The sequence below is a fragment of the Sturnira hondurensis genome, unplaced genomic scaffold (assembly GCF_014824575.4).
Source record: "Sturnira hondurensis isolate 20B ecotype Veracruz unplaced genomic scaffold, ASM1482457v3 Scaffold0005563, whole genome shotgun sequence".
NCBI lineage: Eukaryota > Metazoa > Chordata > Mammalia > Chiroptera > Phyllostomidae > Sturnira > Sturnira hondurensis.
The window spans coordinates 5,613,508-5,639,027 of record NW_028078194.1 but is presented as its reverse complement, the minus strand read 5'-3'; the positions used below and the strand labels follow the sequence as shown (position 1 = coordinate 5,639,027).

The 25,520-nt window shown below is 39.4% G+C and overlaps 1 protein-coding gene across 2 annotated transcripts in view; it reads right to left on the bottom strand.

Annotated features, from left to right (window-relative positions):
- The window catches only part of TBC1D12 (TBC1 domain family member 12), an 89,789-nt gene extending 66,522 nt beyond the window's left edge, over positions 1–23,267 (bottom strand). Inside the window, exon 1 of one of the 2 annotated variants that reach the window (XM_037047400.1) lies at positions 22,122–23,267. In XM_037047400.1, coding sequence (XP_036903295.1) covers positions 22,122–23,080 — 959 coding nt within the window. In that variant the 5' untranslated portion in view covers positions 23,081–23,267. The remainder of the gene's footprint in view (positions 1–22,121) is intronic. The other variant, XM_037047401.1, reaches the window with a different exon arrangement.
- Positions 23,268–25,520: the final 2,253 nt, after the last annotated feature.

The window sequence follows — 25,520 nt, the reverse complement described above, 5'->3', positions numbered from 1 at the left end:
CATGCTGCTTCTGGCTCTTGTCTTTGCCATTATTACATATCCTAAAAATTAAAAAACAATATAGATTTTTATTTAATACACACTGCTTATAACCTCTTTCCATAGATCAGACTATCGCACATAAAAAACACAAACTTCAGTATCATTTACTGTTAAAAATAGAATTTCAAGGCTGAGAGTAAGTTATAATTTTTTGTGGTTCACAGGCCCGCGCTCAATCCACTGAGCTACACCAGCCAGGGCAAGTTATAATTTTTTTAAAGTATGTTAGAACTGTCATGGACTTCAGAGAGCAACCAGGCCAAAGGTTCTTCATCAAGAATCAATAAACCTACATGAATGGGCCAGAGGAGGTCCATAAGCCTTCCCAAACTATATGTGCAATCTGAAGTAAGTAGTGTGATTATGAATATTTTTCTTGGGTAGCTATCTAGATCTTTCATCAAATTCTCCAAGGACTGAATATGCCACCTACCACCCCCAAGAAAGGTCGACGAGCTACTTGCCAAGGTCACACCACTAACTAGTACTGGAGCCAGGTCTCTTGCAGGTCCTTTTCTTCCTAATCTTGTTCATGTTCTCACAGAACGATCAAGCTGTAACAGTTTCACAACCATCTCTGTTTTCTTTCATACTACATATTGCCAAAAGGCCTCTTGACATTAATTTAAACAGTTCAAAAATACAAATTATTTTCTTCTTCTGCTCGTTGTGTTCATGTCAGCAAGTCGCGTTATGGTATGTCTTATTTGTTATAGCACATAAGTTCCAGGTGCTATCTTACTGATTGAGACCTTTTTATTCTTTTGTTGAGGGGAGAGAACAAAATTGAATATAATTAAGGAAAAAGAAAAAGCAATATAATATTCTTGCTTCTGTGCTGGATACTATTTATATTCTCTATCAAATGCTTCATTAAGAGAATCTCCATTGCTTTAAGCCCAATGGAGAATCTAAGACATTCAGAGGGAAGACAGAAACCACCAGAAGAAGAGGAAAAGTATAGGACTGATGCTCCAGACAAGAATATGAACAGTCACAAGGGACAACACGCAAAATATTCCAGTCACCAGGATGTAAGCTATCTTTTAACACTAAGAGAAAGTTAAGAAACAAAGGCAAGATGGTGACTGATGATGATGAATAAAACTAACCATGTGTGTGAATACTTTTCCACTTATGCCTCTTGTATAGAAATAAAACAGAAATTATGTGAGTATTTTTGTTGACAATTGGAGGAAGCAAATATTTAATCTTCATAATGGGGATAGGATTTTCTTCTGAGATAATAAAAATGTTCTAAAACTGACTGTGGTGATGGTTACATAACTCTGAATACACTAAAAACTACTAAATTGTACACTTTAAATATATGAGTTGTATGGTATGTGAATTATAATATCTCAATAAAGCTGTCATTTTAAGTGAAAAAAATCAAGTGACAATATGTGAAAAGAAAAATAAAACCAAGTAGGGTTTATCCCAGAAATGCAAGGCTCATTCAACGCTCAAAAGTCAGTCAATGTAATTCACTGTATTAACAGACTAAAGAAGAAATCCCACATGCTCATATCAACTGATACATTTGGCAATATCATAAATTCATTCCTGATTTAAAAATACTCAGAGAACTGGAATAGAATACAAGTTCCTAGTTAAGGGCATCTACAAAACAAAAACAAATTAAAAAGAAACTCTCTCTCTCTAAAATCACTTTTTAAAATTTAAAAAAATCCTATAGCTATTATCATTAAATAATGAAAGACCAAATGTTTTGGAGATTGGAAACAAAGTAAGAATGTCCATCCACACTCATCACTTCCATTCAAAATCATTCTGAAAATCCTAGCCAGTGCAATGAGGCAAGAAAAACAGGCCTTCCTTACAGATTTAGAAAGAAAATTTTAATTTTCTGTTTGCAGACATTACTATTTACATAAACAATCCCATAGGATCCACAAAAAAGTTCCTAGAACTATTAACTAAGTTTATCACAAGGCTATTAGATATGAGGCAAACAAAAATCATATTTCTATACATGGTATTATCAATGAATAAAATTTTGAAACTGAAATTTTGTTAAATGCATCATTTATAACAACTCCAAAAAATATTAAATCTAACAGAACATGAGTAGGACGTGTATAATAAACACTATATAAGATTGATGAAAGAAATGTAAAAAGGACCCAAATAATTGGAGAGAGACATTGTGTTCAAGAAATGGAAGATAATTAAAACAAAGATGTCAATTCTCCCCTAATTAACAAGGATTATCTGTAGATACAGACAAGCTGATTCTAAAAATGATATGAAAAGGCAAAGGAGGCTCTGAAGCTGCCCCAGGTGCTGGAGCTTTCATAACCCCTACTTTTCTACTTTCCACTGCAACCAATAAAGGTTGTTAGTACTATTGTTTTTTAAGTAGGCAAAAGAGTAGAACAGCCAGAACAATTTTTGCACATTTATTTAGATTATCTTCTGCATTAAATGTGAGCTCTGTTCATCATTGTACCCCTGGTGCTGCACTTGCACATACAAATGAAAGTCTGCCAACTTGGGGAGGGGGCACTACACAGAAAAAAATCACTTCTGCCCTCACACTTAGTCATTTTAGTCCATTCTGGCTGCTGTAACAAAATACCACAGACTTGTGGCTTATAAATAACAGAAACTTATTTCTTACAGTCTGGAAGCTAGGAAGTCCAAGATGCAGAATCTGGTGAGAATCCACTTCCTGGTCCACAACCACCACCTTTTCCCTGTGCTCCCACAGGGCAGAAGGGGTGAGAGCACTTCTGGGGCTTCTTTTACCAAGGTACTAATCCTTTTTACCAAGGCTCCGCCTTCATGACCTAAGTACTTGCCAAAGGCTCCACCTCCAAATACTATCATATAGGGGATTAGGTTTCAACACAGGAATTTTGGGGTAACACATTCAGGCTACAGCATTAGTTTAATGGGAGAGCGCAATCTGGTGAGCCACTATTTCTATGAAACTTTCTCCTCTATAAGCTATTTCTTCTAGGAACCATTCTCTTCTGATACTTTTCACTTTCTGCTTTATATAACTGATCTTAATGCTACAATGACTCTATAAATGCATGAAAACAAAATCTGTGTAACCTTTACAATGCTCTGCATATAAGGTATTTAAACACTCAGAAAATATTTTATTTTTTAAACTAACATGGAATAAAAATTGGCTGCCTTTTTGCCATACATACAGATATGTGTAACTACCACAAAAATTGAGGTACAGAACATTTTACCACCCCCCAAAAACTCCATCATACTAACTCTTTGTAGTACTCTCTCTCCCCTGGCCCCTGAAAAGCACCCTAAATGAGCCTGAAGATGAACTTAAAGGTAAATTCAGTGCCAGAGGGCTGAATCTTGCTTCTCCCATTGCACGCTCCCTGCTAGTAGCACATCATAGCACTTCAACTTATGTTTGCAATATGATTGCCATGTCCTTACCAGCAAAGCTATACCCTTCTTTTCCTGCTATATAGTCAGTGCTCAAATATGCTTGCTGAATGTACAAGGGAAGATTCAGACAAACCGAAACTAAAGGAAAAGGAGTAACAGATGTTTTATTCTGGCTAGTATAAATGACAAAGTACAAGCAGAAAAGAATAAAGCACTTAATTTCCTTGCCCCCAAATCCTCAAATTCCTAATATCTATGGAAAAGCTTTAATTCCTTATCTTTTTAAAAAGATGTATTTTTAGAGAGAGGGGAAGGGAAGGAGAAAGAGAGGGGGAGAAACATCAATGTGTGGTCGCCTCTCACGCACCCCTACTGGGGACCTGGCCCACAACCTAGGCTTGTGCCCTGACTGGGAATCAAACTGGTGGCCCTTTCTTTTTTGTTCATAGGCCAGCACTCAATCCACTGAGCCACACCAGCGAGGGCTAATTCTTAATTTTTTAAAAAGATTTTACTTATTTATGTTTAGAGAGAGGTAAGGGGGGAGAGAGAAACATCAATCGGTTGCCTCTAGCACCCACTGAGACCAGGGATCAAACCTGCAACCCAGGTATGTGCCCTGACCAAGAATCAAACCAGTGACCTTTCACTTTATGGTACGATGTCCAACCAACTGAGCCATACCAGCCAGGGCTTTAATTCTTTCCCTTAACATTAAAGACTCTTTGCAAATTGGATCCAAATTATCTTTCAAACATCATTTCTTACTACTCTTTCTAAGTAGGACAAACACAGGATCCACCACAAATAACTGCCCTTTTAACTACAAAATCCATATTAAGCAGAAAACTAAATATCACTGGTTCAGGCTTTTAAAACAAAATACAAAGATATTGTTCATGCCCTGGCCAGTATGACTCAGGGGGTTGGGCATCATCCTGCAAACCAAAAGGTCGCCAGTTCAATTCCCAATCAGGGCACAAGCCTGGGTTGCAGGCCAGATCCCCAATTGCGAGGAGTATCAGAGACTACCAATCAATGTTTCTCTCTTTCTCCCTCCCTTCCCCTCTCTCTAAAAATAAATAAATAAATAAATAAATAAATAAATAAAATAGAGTGCAAGAAAAAGTTAGATGCATTTTAGTTCTACTAAAATTGAGAGTAATTTGTTTTGCTAATTAGAAAAGCTATCTAAGGCCATACCACCCTGAACACACCCAATCTTGTCTGATCTTTGAAGCTAAACTGGGTTGGGCCTGCTTAGGTTAGTACTGCCCTAGCTGGTGTGGCTCATTTGGTTGGACCATTGGCCTGCAAACTGAAGGTTGTGGATTCAATTCCCAGTCAGGGCACATGCCTAGGTTGAGGGTTTGGTACCTGGTTAGGGCAACAGATCAGTGTTTCTCTCCCTTCCTTTCCCTCTCTCTAAAATCGATAAGCATGTCTTCAGGTGAGTATCAAAAAAAAAGAAGAGCTAAAGAATTTACTTCACAAGTGGAAAACTATATAAAGGATACTTCAAAATTAGCAATAGCACTAAGGCAATATTTGTAATACAAAGTTGAACACATCTTTCACATTTTAATATTGCCAGTTACAGATGCTGTATTAAGGATTTTACCACAATCTATATTTTTGTTAGTCCTTTAAATATAGACTGCATTGCAAACACACTAGTAACAACAGTTTTAGGCTTCACCAAAATTAAATTGATACAACCACATCCACCCAAGATGATCAAATATAAGGGTGGCAGACCCCAAGTCATTGAAAAGAGTACCAGAGGTGAAATCGTTCATTCATGCCTATTTGTACAAACCTCAACTATTTAATATCATGTCTATTTGCCTGAGGATGACTCTTTTAAACCTAGGATATTGCTTACAGTTAATATACAACTCAACGTGTTTAGTTGGCTTTTTAATGTATTTCAGCTATGATTCCCCTCCAACATTCAATTCTTCAGTTCCATCTTACATCGGCACAACTGATTTCTCTCCTACAGGAACATCTCCCCAAAACAGATACCGAACATACTTTGAGAAATGGTACCATTAAAGTAACAAGTGGAGAGCCTCCCAAAGTGAACCACTACAAAAGTTCCAATCATTTGATTATATAAATTCTGGTACCTTCTAAAAAGTTTTTAATCCAACAAATCTTCATGTTCCTATTATATTAGGCTCTATGTTTCTATGCAGAGACAAAAAAGATACGTCCGCTATCTCCAGGGAGTGTGCACCATAGTAAAACAGACACATTAACCCCTAAGTAATTATAGAAGTCTCAATACTTTGTTTTTACCTCATCCAATCCTCAAAAATGGCAGGTGTGTATACTGCCACCATCCACTTTTATGAAGCAATGTATAGAATTTGTGCATTGAATATAAAGACTTGATTTTACAACTTTACACTCTCAGGGCTTTCCCTGAAGTTTTTCCTTTCTGAGCCATGAGAGCAAAACAAGTAGCCTAACAGCCATTCTGGCTCTTTTCCCCTCACCAAATTTCTTACAAACATGGTAGACAGAATTTTTCACATGACTCTACCATTTTCACACCAGCCCATTTCCCTCAAAACAAAAATCAGATTCGAAGTTTACCTTTATTAAAGCTTCACAAAAAGCCTACTGGTGTAAGAATATGGAGGTCTGTCCAGAAAGTATCCAGCCATGTGCTATGAAAAATAGAGACATTTATTGAGAAAGATACAAGATACACGAAACAGTCTACAGCCATACCACCCTGAATGCAACTGATCTCATCTGATCTCAGAAGCTAAGCAGGGTTGGGCCTGGCTAGTACTTGGATTGAAGACAAGATACAACAAACATTGTACAAAGGACAATGACACCTCAGTCCTCTTCAAAGTAGGCACCTTGAGACCTCACACAGTTCTCCCAATTGCTATCAGCTGTCCTGTCATATTTTCCTGAATCTCATCAACAGTCTGAAATCTCTTCATTTCAAAGGTGATTTTAGTTTTGGGAAAAGCCAGAAGTTCCAGGGCACCAAATCTGGGCCACATGAGGGCTGAGTCACCTGTGGGTGATTTGATGTTTTGCCAAAAAACTCTGCATGAGATGTGATAAGGGAGCAGGCACATTGTCGTGATGAAGCTGCCAATCACCAGTTGCTCATAGCTGCAGCCTTCTGAATCATCTGAATAATTTCCACAGAAATTATTATGTTCAAGCTTAACAAATTTGATACAGATTTGTTGCTCTACTCACTCAGCCATTTTTAATGCGGCGATAGCTACAGTACACATGCCCACTCCATGGTGTCTACTGCGCCCATTGACTATTACGCAGAGGTCCTCACTGTTCATGCATGTGCATTCCAGTCCACTCTCCTTGGCTGCCAAGTTACATAAATGTCACACAAACTGTTCTCATTATATTAATAATGGCTGGACTTTTTCTGAACAGACTTTTTATGTCACTCAAACTGTTAGCTACCCCTTCTAGCAAGGAATGAATTTAATGTTATTTAAATCAATTATCTGCATACTACATTCTAATAAACAAACTTCTAAGCACCTATTCCTATAAACTACCACAAAGGTATTCCAGCCCCAGTTTCTTACGTCCCAAATCACGTGCCACCCTGCTACAAGAGTGACTGTTCTCATGCACAATTCAAACCATATTGCTAATGTTCTAAAAATCCATCGGTGATCCTAGGCCCTTCATGGAATCCATTTAAATTGCTTAGTTCTGTTACACAAACTCCAAATTTAGCCCTAACCATTTGCCTTGGTTTTTGACACTGTACCTCACCTGCCTCAGGACAGTCACACTAATGAGCATCTGCAGCCCCAAAACCGCTGTGCTGTTTCATGTATAAATTCTGCATGTGCTGCTGTGTGCCTGTACTGTCCTCAGTCTCATCCCAACCTAAACCCTCATTACTAAAAGACCAGGCATTCATGTTTAATCTCCATGAAGAATGCCCTAATTTCCCATCCCGAAGCTGATCACTCTCCTTCAGTGCTGTTGCTGCATCCTTACAGCTTCCTTTACAACACTCATCAGGTAATACTGTAAGTATTGCTTTATATGACTCCCCTATCTTAAGTTTATTAATATCCTGTTTACCTCATTTCCTTAATGCCTCACTTAAGTAGTAAGGCTCAACAGCATTGTGAATGAATAAACAATGAGAAAATTGCAAACTAGTAAGAACTGTCTATGGTTAGCTGGGAGGATTTGTAAACAAAAACAAAGTTAGGTAGCAATAGTTAAATTGCTGGAGGGAAATTCTGTAAAAGAACTGTCTTTTTCTTTAAAGGGCAAATTAGGACCAGGAACATTACAAAGAAAAACACTGTGCTTCCACATAAAGAACCTTCTAACAACTAATAACCTCAATAGGCTGCCTTGAGGAAATTGAGCTCCTTATTAGTGAAAGGATTCAAGCAGAAGCTAAACAACACCCATCAGGTGCCTAAAAACTATCTAAGAATAAAGAAGCAGAAACTTAGCTCCAGGGTTGTTGTTGTTTTGCTTTGTTTTATGGACATTTTGTGCATGTCTAATCTATAAGTACTTCCTGAACTGACTATAGAACTTGTGATACAACCTATGAGAGATCTTACATCCCAGTGGTAAAGTTGAAGTCTTTCTCCTGACAAGAATAATTGTCTTTTTCTCCCATACAGATGTTATAACGTTCCATCAAATGGGCAATTAAACCAAAAAAAAAAAGTATTTTAGTGCTCTCATACAAGAGCAAAAAAAACTTCTCTCCTCATTAAAACATGTACCTAGTTACTATTTTACTCAATAAAGTTTTGTACGGGTTATTTTCTATTTTTTAATATATTTTATTGATTATACCATTACAGTTGTTCTATTCCTCCCTTCATTCCCCTCCACCCTACACACCCCCACCCCCACCCTTCCCCCCTTTAGTTTACGCCCACCTGTCTCAAGTTCTTTAGATTCTATATTTCCCCCACTATTCTTGCCCTCCCCCCTATCTATTTTCTACCTACCCTCTATGCTATTTTCTGAAACTTCTACCCCCTTCTCCCCCTCCCACTCCCCTGTTGCTAACCCTCCATGTGTTCTTCATTTCTATGGTTCTGCTCCTGATCTAGCTGTCCCCTTGGTTTGCTTTTGTTTTAGGTGTGGTTGTAAGTAAATGTGAGTTTGCTGTCCTTTCACTGTTCCTATTTTTTATCTTCTTTTTCTTAGATAAGTCCCTTTAAGATTTCATATAATAAGGGCTTGGTGATGATGACCTCCTTGAATTTGATCTTATTTGAGAAGCACTTCATCTGCCCTTCCATTCTAAATGAAAGCTTTGCTGATAAATCAAATGGATATAGGTCTTTGGATTTCATGACTTGGAATACTTTCCAGCCCCTTCTTGCCTGGAAGGTCTCTTTTGAGAAATCAGCTGACAGTCTGATGGGTACTCCTTTGTAGGTGACTGTCCCCTTTTCTCTTGCTGCTTCTAGGATTCTCTCCTTCATTTTCATCTTGGCTAATGTAATGATGATGTGCCTTGGTGTGTTCCTTCTTGGGTCCAACTTCTTTGGGACTCTCTGAGCTTCCTGGATTTCCTGGAAGTCTACTTCCTTCGCCAGATTGGGGAAGTTCTCCTTTATTATTTGTTCAAATAAATTTTCCACTCGTGGCTATTTCTTTCCCCCTTCTGGTACCCCTATAATTCGGATGTTGGAACATTTAAACATGTCCTGGAGGTTCCTAATCCTCTCATTTTTTTGAATTCTTGTAACTTTACTTTTTCCTGTTTGGTCATTTCTTTGTTCCTTCTGGTCCACCCCCTTGATTTGAGTCCCAGTTTCCTTTCCATCGTTATTGGTTTCCTGTGCATTTCCCTTCATTTCAATTAGTTTAGCCTTCATATGTTCCTCTAATTTGTGACTATAATCAACCAGTTCTGTGAGCATCCTGATAAACAGTGTCTTGAATTGTGCATCTGAGAGTTTCGCTATTTCCTGGTCACTTAGAGTTATCGGCTCTGGGGCTTTGAGTTCTTCTTGAGTCGTAATGTTTGGTCTGTTCTCGACTGTTAGGTATGAGGGGCGGAGCCTTAGGTGTTCACCAGGGCAGGGCGACCCAGTCACTGGGTTGTGACGCTGTATGTGGGGGCAGAGCCAAAAGATGGCAATGGCAAGCACCCTTTGCTTCCTCTCGCTGCCACCTCGGGCCGCGCGATTCATCCCACTGCTCCAGAATGTGCGACCACAGTCAGCCACTGCTGGGTTTGTTGCTGGGGGTTGCGCGGTCCGTCTCACTTCTCACTGCCCCCATCCCAAGCCCTCACTGGGTCTGCCGGCGTACCCCGGATGCCTGGGCGCCTGGGATGGGGGGCGGATCCTTCCTGCCCGACTCTGCTCCACTGCTGGCTCCGCCCCTCTTACCTGTCCCATAGTAGGGTTCGTTGTTGTTGGACTTCCGTATAGTTCAATTTTCTGTTCTTTGGCTGCGTCTTTGTTCTTCAAACCTTTGTTGTATTCAAACTTGGTTGTGGGAGTAGACACAGTGTTTCCACCTACGCCTCCATCGTGGCGGAAGTCCTGTACTGGTTATTTTCTAAATATTTTTTCCTTCTGGTAGTATAATTCTCAGCTGTTTTATTGGTATGCCCAATATTGAAAGTTAATCACTGTTCTACTATTCTCCACTGTATTAATGTGCTTCTGGGAGTGTATCACAAAGATCGGTATCCTCCTCTGGTTATACGTTCAGCTGCTGTGCTGGTTATGTCACACAATAATTATCCACCAAAAGTTTTATGTTATCAGTCTTTAGTTAACAAATTTTAGTGTTCAACACCCAATTCTGAATCACAACAAATCCTATGTTTTCCAAACAACATCCAAGGATTATCAATCTCTTTAATTCTAGGTAGCACCAATGAAGTTAAAAAGTCAGTCCAGCCCTAGCTGGTGTGGCTCAGTTGGTGGGCTGTTATCCCACAAACCAAAAGGTCTTGCACTCAATTTGATTCGATTCCTGGTCAGGGGGCACACCCCTGGATTGAGGGTTTAGTCCCCAGTTGGGGGTATGCAAGAGGCAACTGATGTTTCCCTCTCACACTGATGTTTCTCTCCTACTCTTTCTCCCTCTCTTCCCTTCTCTCTGGAATCAAAAGAAAAAAAAATTTTAAAGGTCTAACAGGGGGTGGGGTGAGGAGTATCACCATGTAAACAAAAAAAAAAAAAGTCACCTTAAATTTTATCACTCTTCAAAAAACACAGAAACTGCTTACTCAATTGAGATTTTTTACTAATTTAAAACTTCAATAACTTACTTCAGAACTTATATTTTTACAAAATATATCTTCCTGGTAATGAATAATTACTTTTTTCTCTCATGCATGAGAGAGCCTCTAATTCTGTTTGCTAGATTTACCATGGTACTTGTAAGAGTACCTTTTAGCATTGGAACTCAAGTAAGAAAACATTGTGTAAAACTGTATATTGCATTTATTTTACCCTTTCATACAATGTACTTTTTACTAATATCTTAATCTATCATACTAACAACTTAAACTTTTAAGGCCTAAATTAAACCTTATATAATCAACCTCTCATTAAAATATTTTTTCACTTGTACAATAAAGCCTATAAGAGTCCATGAGGGGATAAGGACACTAAGGACATTAAGAAGGAGAGACAAAGCAGGTATCTTTAAGGAAAGAAGTTGCCAGAAACATTCACAAAGGCACTGAGGTAAGCAGAACAGAAAAATATATATGGAGATGATCTGTAGTAATACTCTGAAGCCCACAGGCCAAAGTACAGAGCTAACTTCTAGCTAACAATTACTCTCAAGCAATCTTTTCTGTACAAACCTCTTCAACTTCATTCTCTAAGTTTCTTCAGTCTCTAATCATACCTCTATTACCCTCTGATTTTCATCTTCTTTCTCACCACCTTAAATGGAAAAGTACGGAAACAAAGTATTTATCTTTAGTTTTGTATTTCCTATCCTGCTTTTAAAAAGCAGATTATATGAGCACTTGGGTTTTTTAAGCATTTTTTAAAGATTTTATTTATTTTTAGAGAGGGAAAGGGAAGGAGAAAAAAGGGAGAGAAACATCAATGTGTGATTGCCTGTCGTGTGCCACAACTACCAGGGACCTGGCCCGCAACCCAAGCATGTGCCCTAGACTGGGAATTGAACTCGCGACCCTTTGGTTTGCAGGCTGGTACTCAATCCACTGAGCCACACCAGCCAGGGCACATTTTGTGTTTCTTAAACACAAAAAAATTAAACTGTTGTAGTCTTTGAATAACTTTTTCCTGAGACAACACAACAGTATTTCCCCCACTTAACTAGAAGACTACCAACGGATTAGATGAAAAACAGATTTGAAAATTCTAAATAATGCCCAATTTATGATGGGTAATTGTACATTACAGTATTCAGAAAAATATGAGAGAATAGCACATAATTTGATATCAAAACTATCATGTTCAGTTCCAAACAAAATATTTTCATCTGTGTGGCACTGAAGACAGGCAGATGGAAATATTTTTTAACCAAAAAATGTATCCCAAAATAAAATTCAAATTAAAAAGAAATCAAGAGCCAAATTCAAAGATAAACTGAACACATTACCAAGTTCACTGTCAAACTAGCTCTCTGTAGTGCATAAACTGTAGCTTGGTTTCCTAAGGTAAACTTCTCTTAATTGCAGGAAAGAGCCTGCTGAAAACCCAGTCACATGGGTTTCCCTCTCTTTCTTCTTTTGGCCATGAAAGTGTAAGAAAGGCTGAAGCAGCAAATTCTAAAGAGGAATAAACTGTGTGTAACGTTGCAGGAGTTTTTCTTAAAGTCATGGAAAAGAATTATAACTATTAGCAGAAAGAAGGAAAATTAACACCTTTTTGATAAGCTGCAAATAAAGGGAGGTAAAGTTATGACTGCACATTAGAGACCTGCGTAAAGGTTTAGGAGCTAAAGCTTAAGAACAGGCAAGCATAGCTATCTAAACAGCATAAAATCAAAGTTAAAGACCCTTCTCACTAATAAAAATGAAGCTAAAATTTAATTAAGCAAAGATAATTTCTCAACTAGTGGAAGTTAAAAACAGAGTTCTACATTTGTATTTATCTGTTCTTTGTTGTATCTCTGTTTATACTCATGAATTACACTGTACATAAACATGTCCAACTTTAAATAAATAAGGCAATCTGAGCTGTAAATATATGCTGTAACCTATCTATCAACAATTATTTCAGTGATTGATTATAGTCTTGGAACCATCGGTATTAGAATCACCTGCGAGATTTACTTGGTAAATATGTGGATTCCTGCTGGGCACCACCACCCAAGATCTACTCCATCAAAGGGCAGGGGGGTGGGGAGTAATTCAAGGAATCTGCATTCCTAAAACCACCCCCTCCCCCTTTAAAACACCAAACTTTAAGAACTGATGTAGTAGGATGCAAGCAACTATCAACCAAAACTACCTGGGCACAACTCTTAGTGTAGCTAAGAGTTCCTAGGAAGAAATCCGCTGCCTCGAAAGGGACTGACTTTCCCTTTCTGAATAACACATTGAGAGATGCATAACAGATGTATCTCCTCAAAAGCTCCAAATGTTTCCACTCTTCCCCAAAGCTTTCCTACCACAACACACTAAGTATGAAATGTATGAGTAAGCCAAGTTAAACATTTTAAGAACTTAAACTTAAAAATTGGCTTTACCTGTCTACAAGAAGTCCTTAAAACAATAAAAGACACAAATACTTTACTATTTCTTAACACTCCCTCCTTTCAGTTCCTTCTTGGATTTGTTTTAGTCAGTGTTTCAAGACTTCTGGAAATTTTATATCACTACACTAGAGTTCATTTTAATACTCATCCAATCCCAAATACAAATTATGTTTGAAAATCTATTACCCAAATTGTGTAATGTTTCTTCAGGTAGTATAGATAATATTTACTCCAGTCTCTTCCTTTCTTTAAATCAGTGGATTTCACCGATGGAATCAAAAAGAGGACTGTGGTGGTCTTGCTATAGTTTGAATGCCACTTGAACCCTCACTATATGCCACATAATAAATACAAAGCACTTAGAATATTATCTCAATTAACCCTTGTGGCAATCTTATGAGGTAGATATCACTATTATCCCTATTTTATGGATGAGTTGCTTAAGGTGCAGAGAGATCAAGTAACTTGTCCATAACTTTGTAACTAGGAAGCTACTCTAAACCCAGGCACTTATGTAACTTCAGAACTAGCAATTTTTAACCACTGCAATATCCTGTAGTTCAAAGATGCCACCTGCCAAAAGCAAATGCCCTGAATCCAGCGAGGCAGGGGTTGTGGATTCTGATGAATCTTGTTCTTTAAAATGCTATTCTTAGGAGATTTTGAAGTTTAACAAAAGCTAGAAACTATTGCACTAGGCTACTAGTTCTCCAAAGTGGAACACTGGCAACCTTTGAGAAATAACTCATGGTCAGGGAGTTAATGCCTCAAATTCCAGTTCACCGATTAACTAGAATTTATTTATTACCTACCCTCCCCACTCCAAAGAATAATAAGGGAAAAAATCTAGCATTGTCTAAAGGGAAAAAAAAATTGGATCTCCTGATCTCTACTGTCCACACCTAAGAAACCACACAAAAATCACTCATGTTTTGCAATAATTACTCTGAGACAGAGCTGGATCTTTACTGAAAGAAATGTTCAAGTTAGAATTTAGAGTTGAAGGGGATATATCTATCTCTGGCAACCTTATTATTTACAGATAAAAAATACCCTTTTTTTAAAGCATCCTCTTTAACTCAGTTCACATTTGTAATATTTAGCCAGCAAATATTTTGAGTCTACAACAGGGTATGCAAGAGAATTGTATAATATATCACAGTATACTGGGTCCGAAAGGGTCTCTGAACCTCCTAATTTCACAGATAAGGAAAATGAAGTCTAGAAATTTAGTGATTTGCCCAAGGTCACATAATTATTTAATGGCAAAAGAAGCTTCCCAGGACAAAAGCCAAGTTTCTTATCTTTTAGGCCAATAGTATTTTCACTACACCAAAACTATGTTTTTCTTCATAAACTTCTTATATTGACTTATTCACAGAAATCAGCACATTAGCTTCAAACCCTAGGAATCAGACTTATAGTCTAGTTCTGATTTTTTAAAATTAATTAATTATCTGACTCTGGGCAAATAACTGTAAAATAAAAATACATGCTACCTTTCCTAGGTCACAAGTGTATTTCAAGAATAAAAAGAAACTTACAAGAGTAATATATATATATATAAATAATTTTGGAGCCCTGGCTGGTGTGGCTCAGTGGATTGAGTGCCAGCCTGTGAACCAAAGGTTCGCCGGCTCGATTCCCAGTCAGGGCGCATGCCTGGGTTGTGGGCCAGGTCCCCAGTGGAGGACGCATGAGAGGCAACCACACACTGATGCTTCTCTTCCTCTCTCCCTCCCTTCCCCTCTCTCTAAAAATGAATAAAATCTTTAAAAAATAATAATTTTGGAAATATATATTATGTAGATATATATTTTCATATTTTTTCTAGAGGTCAATGGATACTGGTTAAATCGTGTAAATACTACCCCAAATAGTTGGAACTTAAAGGCTTCAAAAATCATTGCTCTATGTTCCCCTAAATAACAACTTATTACCATGCCTAACTCATTTCCGGTATCTAATTCATAACACCTTACTAGGTGATGTCTAGCAAGTAAAAGACTTATGACAAGAGCACTGTGGTTTTCCATGGGATATTAAACAATTAATATAAGGATCCCTGAATTTCCTCTACTTTAAACATTTCTAACTTTACAGTAAAACAAAACTGCTCCTCAAATAAAAACCTTTTAGTTAATACCTCTATGACAAATAAACTGTAAGGTTTAAGTAAGAGCATGTATAGCAGGTCCTTGAATATAGTCATTTCATTAGAACATAGGTGAGATGCGGAGATACCATAGACAGTACCTCTGTTTATATCAATTAGCCTATGGTAGAATTGGTTTGGTTATGCATCCTTTCACTTAAAGTTGCACAACCTAGCAACAATGTTAAGTGAGGACTTACTAGACAAACGTTGCTTTCTAAGTTGTGACAAATATACCTGAGTAATATGATGTTGACAATATGGGAACAAAGTGAATGGTATGGGACAATTTTCTCTATGTAGTTATCTGTGTCACTTTTCTGCAAATCTAAAACTTTTCTAAAATAAAAAGTATTAAAAACTAAAAAAAGTAAGTATCTCTGCCCATTTTGAATAATTTAGAAAATTTCTACTGAATAGGTAACTCCAAGTTAATATTGGATTAATAGTCTGCTTTGCTCACTAGAGTATAGCATTAAAATATTAACTTAGTTTAATACTTCAAAATGATGTTTGAGCCCTTTAAAATTACCTTAGTCCCACAAAAACTGAAGTTTCCCAATACTACTCTACCAAATTTAGATTCACATTATCATATCTCTAACCACCCACCTTAAAACCATTATCAATAAAGGAAAGATAAACAAATGGGATCTCATCAAAATAAAAAGCTTCTGCGAGACTAAAGAAAATAGCATTACAATGAAAAGAGAACCAACTGTATGGGAAAACATATTTGCCAATGATACCTCAGATAAGGATTTGATCTCTAAATTATATAAAGAACTTACATGCCTCCACTCCAGGAAGACAAACCACCCAATTAAAAAATGGGCAAAGGACCTAAACAGATACTTTTCCAAGAACATACAGAGGGCTCAGAGACATATGAAAAGATGCTCAGCATCACTAGCCATCAGTAACGTGCAAATTAAAACCACAATGAGATACCACTTCACACCCAAGAGAATGGCCATCATAAATAAATCAACAAACAAGTGTTGGAGAGGTTGTAGAAAACAGGGAACCCTAGTGCACTGTTGGTGGGAATGCAGACTGGTGCAGCCACTATGGAAAACAGTATGGAATTTCCTCAGAAAACTAAAAATGGAACAGCTTTTTGACCTGGCAATTCCACTGCTAGGATTATATCCTAAGAACCCTGAAACACCAATCTAAAAGAACCTATGCACCCCAATGTTCACTGCAGCACAATTTATAACAGCCAAGTGCTGGAAGCAACCTAAATGCCCATCAGTAAATGAATTAATCAAAAATCTATGGTACATTTACACAATGGAATACTATGCAGCAGAAAGAAAGGAGCTCCTACCCTCTGCGACAGCATGGATGGAACTGGAGAACATTATGCTAAGCAAAATAAGCCAGGTGGTGGGACAAATACATATGATCTCACCACTAACAGGAACCTAATGAACAAAAGAAACAAGCAAGCAAAATATAACCAGAGACATTGAAATTAAGAACAAATGGATAGTAACCAGAGGGGAGATGGGAGGGGATGATGGGGGGAAAAAGGGTGAGGGGTTTTCAGGAACAACCATAAAGGATTCATGGACAAAACCAAATAGGGAGGGAAACGGGGAAGAGAGAGGAGGGAGGTGGGGATGGCTGGGGTGGTGGGGATGGCTGGGGTGGTGGGGAGAGGTTGGGGGGAAAGGCAGAAAACTGTACTTGAACAATGATAATTTTTTTTTAATTTCAGAAAAAACAAAATTGTTATCAAATTCCTTGAACCAATGCTGGACTTCCAATGGTTTTGTGTAGATCTCTATTTCCTATCCTGGGGTGTGTGTGTGTCTAAGAAAATACTGAATCTTTCCCCAGCCAGTGTGGCTCAGTTCGTTGGATGTTGTCCCACAAATCAGAAGGTCACAGGTTCAGTCCTTGGTCCTGGTCCCAGCATATGCCTGGATTGCTGCTTTGGTCCCTGATTGGTCAGGGTACATGTGGGAGACGACCAATAGATGTTACTCTGTCACATCGATGTTTCTCTCCCTCTCACTCTCCTTCTCTTCCCATCGCTAAATTTTAAAATTTTTAAAATTTTCCCCTCTCTAAATTTTTAAATTTAAATTTTTTTTAAAAGAGAAAATACTGAATCTAAGTGTGGGGGGTGGGCCAGACACAAGGAAAAGATATAAAAGTCTCTTGAGTAATTAGCTCCCCCCTCTAATATTATAACAATTAGCTCCACAATACCCTAAAATCTTCAGACTCCTATTTTTAGTCTAGAGCAATTAGTTATATTCTTTTCAGCTTTTCTAAAATTTTAATTTTTTTCCATCCTCACCTGGGGCTACCTACACTCACTAATTTCAGAGAGAAGGGAAGGGGGAAGAGAGAAAAGGAAAGAAACATCAATGCGAGAGAGAAATATATCTATCAGCAGCCTTGATATGGCGGCCTCCCTATGTGCCCAACAGGGGGCTGAACCACCACCTGCACATGTGACCTGACGGGGAACTGAATCAACTGAACCTCACCCTTTCAGTCTATAGGACAACACTCCAACCAACTGAGCCACATCAGCTGGTGCTTCTAAAATTTTTAACATCCTTATTATATTAATATATAAGTAATATACATAAATAATGTCCAATAGAATCCACTAGTGACATAGAAATGAGTATTTCTGCATTTTTATATCTTGTAATCAAAATTTGATATTTGGATCAAAATAGTTCTTCATTCTCCTTTTCATTATATACCACACCTATATTTAAAAACTGCTTGCTCCAGGTAACTACAAAAATTTTTCAAGATTTATGAGAAGTTTGATATGTTGCTTTTATTTAATCAAGATGTTGAAAAGGAATTATTTTTAAGAAACTGATTTTAAAACTGTAGTTTTTATTTTAGTTGGCTGGGAGGAATACACACTGTGGAACAAAGCCTTATCTGACACAGGTGTGTGATGGCTCATTCAAGTGAATTATGATTTTGTCAACTAATATAAATTCTAGAGGAAAAAAGGATGTGCTGATTCTGATGTTTCTGAGAACCTTAAGAAAATTTATAACTGGAGGAAGTCTAAATTCTCAGTATCATACATAATTAACAGAAAATGTATTCTCAACAATTTTCATACTGGAGAGAATGAAGACTACCTATATGTATAAAGAAATCACTAAAAATACTTTTAGTCTTCCCTATTCAGCCTAACTAATAAAAAGAGCTCTGCAAAAGGTTTTTTGGGGTTTTTTCCCCACAACATTTAGAAAGTTCAGAAGTCAATAATTACAGGGAAAACTACATCAACCTGTATGTTCTAGAATCTAGAAAGCCAATTTTCTTTCAGATAGGAGAGGAAAAAAAAAATCTCCAAACTTTATTCCCTACCTTAGTCATGCTATTTAAAACCACCAAATTCTTGCAATTCATCATGAAGACTTTGTAAAAAATTATCAACACTACCGGGAAACACAGATAATGTGGGCTCCTAAATAACAGTAACTATGACAGTGCAGTGTGAACAATGCTCAAAGCAATAAATGGCACCCTGGCTGGTGTGGCTCAGTGGACTGAGCACCAGCCTGTGAACCAAAAGATCACTGGTTTGCTTCCCAGTCAGGACACATGCCTGGGTTGCAGACCAGGTCCCTAGTAGGGGGCACATGAAAGGCAACCACATGTTGATTCCCTCTCTCTCCCTCTCTTTCTCTCTCCCTTCTTCTCTGTCTAAAAATAAAGAAATAAAATCTTTAAAAAAAGCAATAAATGGCTTTAAAAAAATATGCCCTGGTCAGGTAGCTCAATTGATCAGAGCATTGTCCCAATATGCCAAGGTTGCAGTTATAAACACAGAGATGCCCTTGTGTAGCTGAGGCAAGCCCCCGACAAGGACAGAACTACAAGTCACCTCATCAGGAAGGGAGAGAGAGCAGGAGATCATGACAGTGGTCCCATCCTGGACCACATTCCTTTCTCTTCTGTAATATTTCTACCCCAGTCAATGAAGCTCCTGTCAGTGATGTATATTAACTGAACATAACTTTACAGTAATAGATATAATGCTGTAAAGTGTTTCCCTCTCTTTACCTAAGTTAAAACAAACCTGAAGCTATTCTTTACAAGTATTTCTGTTAAAAGATTTTTGCCCAGGTAAGGGAAAGAAAGAAAGCAGGAAGGAGAAGGAAAAGATGGAGGATAATCAGGTGGGAAAGAAAAGAGCCACATGTAAACAGCACTTGTGATGGAATATAAACCTGGACTGAAAATTAGGGATCCTGGTTCCTAATCCCAACTCTGCCATCAACTAACTAAACTACCTTCTTTAGACAGTGAGTTTCCTCATCAAAAAATGAAATGGGTATAGGGGGTTGCACCGAAGAACAAGAATACAAACTAAAATGAGATATCCCCAAAAGGAGCCCTGGCCCAGAGCTTCAGAGTTGAAAATGATAACTTGCATAGGAAGAAAACAAAAAACCTCTTAGGCTGCAGAAGCAAAGGAAATTTCTGATTATTCTGCCCAGGGATGGAAGATTGTTCAAAATTACAATGTACAAATTACTACCTAGAGTGGGAGAGTCCATGCAAGTTGCCAATTCAACACCTGAGTGGGGTTATTTATACTAGTGTTAGGCATTATAGATTCAGAGATGAATGCCATAGTCTCTGCCTTTAAGGTGTTTGGAATTCAGGTAAGGTTTTGGCAATATGCTGAGAGAAAAACTGTGCCTCTGTCTGACTCTGCCCTCTCCCATCAATGTTTCATAAAGGAAGCAATGACACCTAGAATTTTAACATTCGGATCTCAACAAAGAAAAATTAGGTTTAGAGAAATTAACTTCAGAGTACCTAAGGTTTCTAATTTCAAACCTAGTGCTCTGACACACATGACTAGTGTGGCCATATGAATGTCAACCAGCTACATTAATTAAAATTCTATACAGCCCTGGCTGGCGTAGCTCAGTGGATTGAGCATGGGCCTGCCAACCAAACGCTCGCAGTTCGATTCCCAGTCAGGGCACATGCCTGGGTTGCAGGCCAGTTCCCAGCGGGGGACTCATGAGAGGCAACCATACATTGATACTTCTCTCCTTCTCTCCTTCCCTTCCCCTCTAAATATAAATAAATAAAATCTTTAAAAAAAAATTCTACTAACCTACAGGATAAAAATTTTTTAATTATATCAAAATTCCTGCCTACAGTTAATATTAAAGCCTCTTATAATAGATTTGCCTTATTAGTCATAAATTGCAGGGCACACAATATGCATATGTGTGTATATGTCTATATATATATATATATATAATTTCCAACTTAACCCCCACTAGCCTGTACGCCACCTCCAAGTTAGGAACCATTACTATTGCCCAAGCCATCTCAATGGCTCCTGTTCCCAATGGGGAGCGCAGAGCAAGCACTCTGGGGCCACCGTTTGAATTAGTGACCTTCAGAGCCCCTCCCAGGTCTAAAACTGCCTGACACTTGACATCAAAACATGACCAATAAACATCTACAGTCCACACAAGGTTACAAATATATACACTTAACTCACCTTGAGATCTTTTAAAAACACTGGCACCACAAACTTCAAGTATATTTTGCAACCACAAATGCAGATCTTATTACTCTATATATTTTGTCCATATGAGTAACACAAAATCAGTATTTCCCAATCTTGATCTAAACACGTTACAATTTACTTGTAAGTTTATACAAGTAGGGAAAATAAGTGATAATAAAGTAGAAAAAAGAATAAAAAATATTATTTACAATCAAAAAATTGTGACTGTGCATCTACAATGTATACTAATTGTACAATTCTCTGAAATTTGAGCTGTAGAATTTGTGTGTGTGTGTGTGTGTGTGTGAGAGAGAGAGAGAGAGAAGATAACTGAAATAGGAACAAAAACACAGGAGAAAGAACTCTGAAAGGGAGGGTTTTACAAGTTGGGAATACTTTCGTATTTGCCTACAGATCTTTTTTTAAGCAGGTCAAAATCTGACTCAAGGGAGATTGCTTTTACTTTTCATTAATGTGCATTAAAATGAGTATTTTCTGACTACTTACTTATCCCTGACCAATCAACAAAGCCCCATTCTGAAATCTGCAATGTCCAGCACCATAATTTAATTTTAAGAATAGCAGGTCAAATAATATAAACAATACCACAAAAATTAAAAATAAGTTGTTGAAAAAAGTGGAAGTCTATCTGTCAGAATTAGAGAAGAGGGGTTTTCTAGATAAACCACCATAGTAATTTGGCTTTAAAGACTGGGATCAAATTCTAAACACCAAATTACATTTGAATAAAGGCCACTGGGAAAAAATGGTTAAACACTGTGAAACATAGCCTCCTCTACTTTCAAGAATTCCCAAACTATTTAAATGCATTGACTCCATGCAGACAGCTCTGCAAAATGACTTCCCTCTTTCACAAACACAACCCCACACATACCGCCATCCCCTCCCCCTAATCCTTTTAGTACAAGTAAAAAACAAATAAATAAATAAAAACGGGGACGGAGAAGGCTGTCTGCTTTTCCAGAAGAGGCAAAACTGCAGGCAGGGCACTATCAGGCTGGCAGGACCTGAATACACAGACACCAGGTGTGAAAGGGAGGTATAGCCTCCATCCGACAAGGAAACAGAAAGAGTCGCTCCCCTTGGAGCTCACAACTTCCACAGGCAGCACAATACAGACCTGTTCCTCTTCCCTGGGTGACAAATCAAAGCTAAGTCTGGACGCTAGTGAGAGCCGGCCCTGAGGCAGCCCCCAAGCCACTCTTGGCCAGCACCCGGCCTTAGCCCAAACCCAACCCGAACCCCAGAACCCCAGTTCCACCTGCGCTGTACCTGGCGAAGAAGTCCGCAAAGCCGCCACTCCGACGAACCCGGGCTGCGGTCCCCGCGGGGCCCTGCTCCTCGGTGCACGAGGACACTGGCGGCCCCACTGGGGGCAGGTGGTCACTGTCGCTCTGGCTGGGGCTCACCTCGAACGTGTTCCGAGAATTCAAGTGGACGTCGGAGAAGCCGAGGAGCAGCTCGGCGCCTGCGCCCCTACTAGTCCTCTCATTCGAGGTGGCGGGGGATGCACCTTCCTCGGGATCTCCAGCTCCAGCTCCCGGATGCTCAAAGTCCTCGCTTCTGCGGCCACCACGGACTGTGCTGCCCCCCGCACTGCAGCCCGAGCCCTCAATCTCCTCTGCATCTGCCGCTGCAGCCAAGCAGCAGCTGCGCAGCGGGTCCTCCAGCGGAGCGGCCCAGTCAGAACGGCCGCTCGCGCTGTCCGCGCCCTCCTCGCCAGGCCCCTCCAAGCGGAGGCGGCGGTGGCGTGGATTCGGGAGGCCGGCGCGGGCCAGTCCGTGAGACTCCTCCAGGTCGAGACAGTCCTGGCTCAGCAGAAAGCCCGAGTCACCGTTGGTCATGCCTCCGCGCCGAGGAGCAGTGACATCCGCCACCTCCGCACCTCGATGCTTGGCGCCCAGGTCCCGCGGGCAGGCGTCCGAGCGCTGGGCTGCTGAGGACGGTGGAGAACAGTACTGGCCCGCGGGGAGTGGACAGTAGCCAAGCCCGGGCTCCAGCTGCCCCCCGGCTGCCGCGAGGTAACGCCGAAGGAGCTGCTGAGGCGGCGTCTCCTCTTCCTCCCCCTCCTCCTCCTCCCCCTCCGGCGGCTCCGGAGCGCCGACAACTCCGCCAAAGCTGCCCGTGGCCCGGATCGTCTTCCCGTCCCGGCCCGCCGACTCGGGCGCCGGCACCGGGAGCAACTTGCGATTTCTTCCTGAGCAGGCTCCGGCATCCTCCGGACCTACCATCAGGGCCGGGTGAGCGCCTCCCAAGGAGGTGGCGGAAGACTCCCCGGCGCAGGCTCGGTCTGAGTATAGCCCTAGGTGCTGAAGCCACGGCGGCGATCGCCGCAATCTTTCCAGACCCACTCCCAACCAGGGTTCGAGCAGTTGCGGGAGGGCGGGCCGGTGCCTGGGCTTGCGCACGCGCAAAAGCCGGACCGGTCAAGCCCCGACCTGGCGATCCCACGAACCATAGAGACGCCGGCTAGAGAGCCGCGCTCCATAATACTCGAGCGGCCAATCTGGGATCAGCCGTCTGGGTGGTGGAGATTGGTTGGTCCACTCCGAGTATGACAGTTCTCACAGAAGCATGGCAATGGCTCACTTAGTAAAAATTCACTTGACGTACTTAATTTATAGGAGTAGAATACAGGATGTTAGATGTAAATCCTTTCAGCTCTAATTGTTCACCAGTCGACTTTACCCATTTACATCTATCTTCTCCATCACCATTGCCATAATTTAGGGCTTCATCTCCTCATGTCAACACCCTGTCGAGTCCTCCCGTTCATCTTTCACAGTACTACTTAGGTTATATTTCTTGTCTAGCAGCACACTTCATCCCCATTGCTCTTCTTACAGATTTTCTTTATCGCTCAAGGAGGGAGAGGAAGTAGAGTCAGGAAGAGAGAGGCTATTGAAATAATTCCAGCATGCTGTGAATATAGGTTTAAATGGAGTGATAACCATTGAGTGGAGATGAAGTGTATTTCAAGTAAAAAATCACAAGACTTGATAAAATCTGTTATAAGGAGTGATTGAAGAGGGAGGGGGCAGCAATCACTACAAAACTCTTGAGATGGAAACCAATGTAGTTTGAAGAAATAGGGGCTGGAAAAACTTGACTAATTAGGGAAATCTATCTGGTAAAGTAAAAGAATGGTACTATCAAGCATATATATAGTTACAGGTGTAAAACTTGGGTTAGAACCTAGGTCGGGATGCAAGTTGAAGACTCATCTGCATAATACTGCTAGGTGAGTCATGAGTGACAACACCTAGGAAGAAAGAATAAAGATGGAGGTGGGGCAGAGACTCAATAGCGTCATTATTTCAGGATGGACAAAGAATTGTATTACAAGGTGTTAAAGAGGCACCGCTTGTGGATAAAATGACGCAACAAATACAGACTACTCATTCCAGAAGTATGTCAGTGAAAGAGAGCAGAAATAGGAGAATGCAGTAGTAGAGAAAGCAGCATTGTCAAACTTCAAAATTTTTTCTCACAAATATACATCCATACACACAAAAGAGTGAATATAACCTATATGGGTGATAATGTATATTAAATATGTATATTATATTTATATATTTTATATATATTTAAAATGTATATTAAAAATAGATATCCATGTACCCAGCAACCAGTTTAAGAATCATCAAGCTTCTTTTATAATGAGCATTTTTGAAGGCCCTAAGGAAGGACTAAGTGGTATGGGCATAGTTAACAATGTATTTATTTCAAGATCTTCTGGAGAAAAAATGACTTCCAGGACAGAGGTGGAAAAGTTAATTTAGAAAGTGAGAAAATACTTGCAAAGCATATATCTCATAAGGTTTGGTATCCAGAATATATAAACAACACATGCAACTCAGCAACAGACAACCCAATTATAAAATGGGTAAAGGACTTGAACAGACATTTCTCCAAAGATATGCTAACAGATATTTTTTAAATTCTTATTGATTTGAGAGCGAGAGAGGGAGGGAGAGAGAAACATCAATTTATTTATGCATTCAATGATTGATATTTGTATGTGCCCCGACCAAGGATTGAACCCACAACTTTGGTTTATTTGGACAATGCTCTAACCAACTGAGCTATCTGGCTAGAGCACTAATAGCTATTAATAGCATATGAGCCCTGGCTGAGAGGCCCAGTTGGTTGGAGCATCATCTTGTACACAAAAAGGTTGTGGGTTCAATCCCTGGTGGAGGCACATACAGAAGGCAACTGACTAATGTTTCTTTCTCATATTGATGTTTCTGTTTATCTTTGTCTCTCTTTCCCCCCTCTTCTCTCTCTAAAATCAATAAACATGAACCTATCTTCAGGTGAGGGATACACATACATGTGTGAGCATACACATATACACCTATGTACATATATGTGTGTAGACATATATATAATGATACTCAACATTATTTGTCACCAGAGAAATGCAAATCAAAACCACAGTGAGATAGCATCATACCTACTAAGATGACTATAATCTAAAACTGGAAAATAACAAGTGTTGCAGAGAATCTGGAGAAAGTGGAATCCTCATACATTGCTGAAAGAAATCTAAAGTGATACAGGTGCTGTGGAAAATTCCTCAGTAAGTTAAATACAGAATAAGATAACCCAGCAATTCCATTCCTAGGTATATTCCCAAGAGAGTTGAAATATGTTCAAACCCAAACT